General features: G+C 52.3%; 1 protein-coding gene across 2 annotated transcripts; it reads right to left on the bottom strand.

The window, feature by feature from the left end:
* Positions 1-1,410: 1,410 nt before the first annotated feature.
* Positions 1,411-4,674, bottom strand: LOC136504994 (protein SCARECROW-like). Of its 2 annotated transcripts, XM_066500052.1 has the most exons (3): positions 4,107-4,674; positions 2,884-4,064; positions 1,411-2,073 (listed from the first exon to the last, which is right to left on the bottom strand). In XM_066500052.1, the coding sequence occupies exons 1-3, from the start codon at positions 4,530-4,532 to the stop codon at positions 1,626-1,628; spliced, it is 2,055 nt and encodes a 684-aa protein (XP_066356149.1). In that variant the 5' UTR covers positions 4,533-4,674; the 3' UTR covers positions 1,411-1,625. The 2 variants fall into 2 exon arrangements, with proteins under 2 accessions (XP_066356149.1, XP_066356148.1); XM_066500051.1 differs by having other exon boundaries at positions 2,884-4,674.
* Between the last annotated feature and the right edge of the window lie 983 nt (positions 4,675-5,657).

Below are 5,657 nucleotides of genomic sequence, written 5' to 3'. Positions count from 1 at the left end.
TAAGGAAATGTGACCAACAACAATTCCCTCTTACTCCTAATAGCTTGTCCTTGTCCTAAGGGCCTGTTCGGCTGGTATTAAAGCCGGCTGATAAGTCGATCTTGGCTGATTTATTGTGAGAGAAAAATACTGTATATTCTAGCTGATAAGTTCAAGCGAACAGGACGGCTCATATCAGTAAACTTTATTTATTATTAAACAAGACACACAGCCGGCAGACTAGTGAAGTGAGATTATCGCATGAATGAAAGATGATGGGGACGGTGAACTAAGGGGTGTTTGATTCTTTAGTCCTTTCTAAAATTCATGTCACATCGAATATTTAGATACTAATAAGTAGCATTAAATATAGATTAATTACAAAACCAATTACATAGATGGAGGCTAATTTGCAAGACGAATTTTTTAAGCTTAATTAATCCGTTATTAGCATATGTTTACTGTAGCACTAGCTAATTAGGCTTAAAAGATTCTCTCACAAATTAGTTACAAGTTATACAATTAGTTTCGTAATTTATCTATATTTAATACTCCATGTATGTGTCCAAACTTTCGATATAACAGGAATTTTATGAGCTCATGTAGAAAACAAACAGGTCTAAAAAAAACACCCTCTCGTACGAATTTTGGATGGATGCAATGTAATGTAATGTGACCTCATCATCATGCCAATGCCTCATTTGGTCAACATGTCCAGGGAGCAAAGAATTGACAAGCAGATGACCTCATGGAGGCAAAGGTGAAAAGGATGTTAAAAGTAGGCAAATGCATATATATCCACACAACAAAAGGGCTCAACTTCTAATAGTACATGAGTAGATCATCCAGAACTAGTATTAAAAATGGACTACATCTGCAGTGGTTACTTTATTTGCCTCCCAAAGAAAAATAGCCTTGGTCTGTAACTGCCTAACTTGCCATATTTTCTTCTGGAGAAAGAAAACAGTAACAATCTCCTAACAGTGCTTGTACTTTCTCAGCAAGACTTTACACTAACTTGCATAAAGAGCACCACTTATTGTACTGTATTGTTAAGAGCTCCTCTATGTAATGATGATGGAGAAATAGGACTAGTTTGACAGGTTGATGAAGATGCATGACCGAAATCTAAGCAGAATCTATCAAGAAACTAATTAACCTTACATCAACAACTGTCACTGTGAAGGAGATCAGGGATCAACTAGCAATTAGTGATCAGAATGCATGTTTCCATTTCGTTTTCTCACCATTGAGAATTGACCCAATTTGAATTGATGAGCTGCTAGCTAGCTAAGAAAGATGCAATGTGAACTCATCATCATGCCAATGCCTCCTCTGGTCAACATGTCCAGGACTTCTAAGCAGAACCTACCAAGAAACTAATTAATAAGCTCACATCAGTAACTGTCACTGTGATAGAGATCAGGCATCTAACAATTAGTAATTAGTGATCAGAGTGCATGTTTTCATTTCCTTTTCTCAGAATTGAGAACTGGCCCAATTTGCATTGATGAGCTGCTAGCTAGCTAAGAAAGATGCAAAACAACAATTAGGACGAAGAAGAACCTCTAGAAGTAATTAAGCTCTAGTAGCAGTAAAATAAAATGCCTTTAGCTCTGTAACAATAAGGCTAGTAATCTCAGCTTTTAACGGCACGGGGCCTGATGAATCGGGCGCCAGGCGGAGGCGGTGAGCAGGCAGAGATCCTTCCACCCGAGCTTGAGCGCGCCGTTCTCCTCCACCAGCGTGTAGCCGTCGGAGGGGAACATGCCCAGCAGCAGCGACGCCTGCACGGCGGCGCCGCCGGCGAGCGAGGCCGCGCGGAACCCGGACTGCGCCAGCTTCTCCCGCCAGCTGCCGACGAACTTGACGTCGCCCGTGCGGGCGGGCCCGCCGACGGCCAGCACGTTGCGGATCTCCCGCGACAGCAGCTGCTGCTCCACAACGTGCCGCTCGGGGCTGTCCTCGCCGTAGCTCGCGTCCAGCGAGTCGAACAGAGCCGAGTAGTAGTGGATGGCCTCCACGAACCGCGCCAGGAAGGAGCCCGACTGGCTCAGGTCCTGCTCCACCATTGTCACCACCTTCGGGGCCAGCCTGGTGAATGCGAATCAGTCAGTCAGTCAGTACTCAGTAGCCATTACTTCGATGCTGCTGGCAGCGGCAGGACGAGATGGCTGAAGCAGCAGTTAGCATTTTAACGATGCATCAAATCAACAATGAATTGCAGTTTATCTCATGTTCCCTCTCCTCTATAAAACGCATTGGGCAGATATGGAGTACTACTAGCAGTCAATCAACAAAACTAGCTAGAGATTAGAGAAAGCATAACACGCATTTGATGTGCTTTCGAGTATAGCAGCTTAGCTTCCTGATCTGATCTATAGTGTGATGAGGAGACGATGATTAGTGTATACGTACTAGGAGAAGATGACAGGTATTCTATTCAGTAATCATGATTCTGGCACTATGGACTAGAAATTTGAGACCTTTTGGCTTGGAAAGTTGGTCATGATGGTAAGAACTTTCAGCTCGTTCCTAGTGATCCACTAACCAAATGCATGCACGGTCGGTCTTTTGTGGTTCTCGGATCACCACAGAAGCATTTGTATATACAAGATCCAACCTTTTTAACCTACATAGAAAGTTGGTCATAATGACGAGCTTTTTGAGCTCCAAAAACGCAATTTTTTTACTAGTTAGCCAACGGGCTGATCATGCTTGTACCCGATGTACGGCGACTGATGTCAGCCGTGCATATCGCAATGCCACATTGGTTAATTTAACTATGCTGAAAAGCAGCCACGATGAAAGCACCAAGATTTGACATGGCAGCAAGCAAGAAACAATGCACGATGGATTGGAATTTGGAAATGGAGGAGTAATCTGCTGGAGTACTACTACTACCTTTGGATAAGCCGGAGCGTGTTGGAGTCGGAGCCGGTGACGTCGTAGAGCGAGTGGTGCAGCCAGTGGACGGCGACGGCCTCGCGGCGCGTGACGCCGAGCTTGTCCGGGTCAACATTGCCGGCCTTCTCGGCGACGGCGCAGAACTCTAAGGGCAGGCCGAGCGTGTCGGCGAAGTCGGAGAGACGCTTCCCCGTGGCCTGGAGCGCGTCCATGGACGCGCCGAGGCCGGTGAGCCTGACCCTGGGCGGGCCGCCGGGGCGGGAGGCGAGGATATGAAAGAGTCCCGGCCACTGGAGCCCCTGCATGATGTCGAGGTCGATGATGTGCACGCGGTCCTCCGGCTCGAACGCCTCCTGGATGGCCTGGTTGGCGGTGAAGTGCGAGAACTTGACGAAGGGGCTGATGCCGTTGAACACCTGGAACGCCGCGGCGACGCGGCCGTGCAGGCGCGCAGCGGACGCGGCGGGGTTCCCCGGCGGCAGCGGCGCGTAGAGGCCCAGGCAGGAGCTGACGAGGCGCGCCGACATGGCCTCCGCGAAGTAGGCGGCCACGCGCTGCGTGGAGGTGCCGAACGGCGTGGCCAGCTCCGCGATCTCCAGCAGCCACCGGTGTGCGTCGTCGAGGTTGTCCGCGTTCACGGCCTCCGCGCACTGCAGCAGAAGGGTGAGCAGGTGGAGCCCTTCCTCGTCGCGCTGCCTCCGCCGCTGCTCCTCCTTCCGCTCCTTGGCGGCGGCCGCGGCCGCCGCTGCGCTCTCCTCTGCTGTCGGGGCCTTCGGCGACTGCGACGGCGCCGGCTGGTTGTTGGGCTCCTGCTCCGTCTGCGGACACTGCCTGTCTGCGGAATGAAGCGGCGGCGGCGGTGGAGCGGGAGGGAGCGCGGCGACGTGCGGGGCGGCGTGCAGGAGAGGTGGATGCAAAGGCGCGGGATTGGCAGGGGCGAGGAGGGAGCGGAGGCGGAGCTCGAGGAGCGAGGCGAGGCCGGGGTTGCAGGGGTGGATGATCTCGCGGACGTTGTGGATGAGCTGCGCCACGGACACCACCCCGGTCCCGCTTCTGCTCCCGATGATGTCGCGGATGATGCTGTCCACCCACGCCGTCGTGGAGGGCGGCGCCGCCGCCGCCACGTCGGCCGCCTGCGTGTGTGCGTGCGCGTGCGGGTGCGCCACGGGGACGTCCACCTCCGCGGCCTGGTGGTGCGGGTGCGCCACGGGGACGTCCACCTCCGCGGCCTGGTGGTGCGCGTGCGCCTGGAACTGGAACGCGGGCGGCAGCAGCTGGGTGGGCAGCGCGGGCAGCTGCGCGCTGGCGGAGGACGGCGGCAGCGGCGGCGGGGGCGCACCAGCGGCGGCGGCACCGGCGGTGACGTCAGAGAGGTCGCCCGTGACGTGGCGGCGCGGCGGCGGGAGGTCGACGTCGGGCGCGGGGCGCTTGCGGACCATGGCTGCGGCGGCGGCGGCCGAGGGTTCTTGCTGCTGGCCTAGGTGGTGGAGGACTTGTAAGAAGTGGTGTTGGGATTGTTGGGAGAGGAGCGGCGGCAATAAGGAGGGGGAGGGGGCGGTGGCGGTGGCATGAGTAGCGGCAGTAAAAGAGGCGGGTGCGGCGGCGGCGGCGGAGGGCGAGGGGAAGAGGAGGGAGGAGGAGCCCATCTAAAAATGCCAACAGGAAGCCGCCGCGCGCATGGCGATCGGTCGGGGTCGGGCAGCCCAGCCCAGCTCTGCGCCTGCGCGGGGGGATGAGCAGCGGTTTTGTTTATGTGGCTTGGCGCCGAGCGCGCGGGCTGCACCTGCACAGCACCACCAGTCCGGATCAAGTCCGGGCTCGGGATGAGTAGAGGAGTAGATGGACGCCGGCGGACGCGGGAGGAGGAGTAAAGAGGAAGACGCCGGCGGGAGAGGACCAAGCGCGTCAGCACGAACGCTTGGGTTTGCAGGGGATGCTGCTGCTGCTAATTTACGCACGCGCCGGAGTTAGGATTAGGATTAGTAGGATTTTGCTTGCCCTTGGGCTCCGTGTTTACCTGCCTCCTTTCTACTGCCACACACTTTACAAACGAAAAATACTTCTCCCTCCGTCCCAGAAGAGTCTGCTACGAGAATCGTGCGATTTTAACTACGTTTATAAAAAAAAACGTGCAGCATTTATATCTCTAAATAAGTTTATTATAAAAGTATATTCAACGATCTACCTAACGATGCTAATTATGCACCATAAATATTAATATTTTATTAAATATATTTGGTCAAAGTTAAAAATTATTAACAATTTGGAAGGAGAATGACTTTTTTTTTTACAGAGGGAGTATGTACTAGTATAGCTCTGTGGCCAGCAAGCGGTGCATAATTGTTACTATACGAATGAATAAAGTACGCCGAATTATACTTGTATGGCCCTGTTCGCTGGTCTGAAACTTGGCTGAAAAATACTGTTCCGGCTGATTTGTTGTGAGAGAAAAACACTATAGCGACTAAAACTGGCTGAATCTCCAGAGGAGAACCAGCCGGCTGGTTCGCTGGAACCAGACCAGCGAACAAGACCTATATCTCTCAAGCGGCGCATAATTTAGCAAGAAGAGCGATGAAGTGTAAGCAAAATTATACTTGGGATGATAGCCCCTAGCTTCATACTTGATTGCCTAGCAAGTGATGTAACCATCCAAAATGAATAAAGTATGCCGAATCGTTTGAAAAAAAAGAGGGAAGGTGTTCTAATAAAGTATGCCGAATTGTTTGAAAAAAAAGTCATGTTCGCTTATCTTATAATCCGTACTTTTC

This window comes from Miscanthus floridulus, chromosome 14, assembly GCF_019320115.1.
Source record: "Miscanthus floridulus cultivar M001 chromosome 14, ASM1932011v1, whole genome shotgun sequence".
Taxonomy (NCBI): Eukaryota; Viridiplantae; Streptophyta; class Magnoliopsida; order Poales; family Poaceae; genus Miscanthus; species Miscanthus floridulus.
The sequence above is the reverse complement of the archived record's forward strand: the minus strand, read 5'-3'. Positions and strand labels throughout refer to the sequence as shown.

Excerpts from the sequence above, each read along its gene's own strand:
- LOC136504994 (XM_066500051.1), bottom strand. The coding sequence starts at position 4,532 with ATGGGCTCCTCCTCCCTCCTCTTCCCCTCGCCCTCCGCCGCCGCCGCC. Across the intron at positions 2,074-2,883 it reads ACGCTCCGGCTTATCCAAAG|GCTGGCCCCGAAGGTGGTGA; the intron begins GTAGTAGTAGTA and ends CGCATTCACCAG.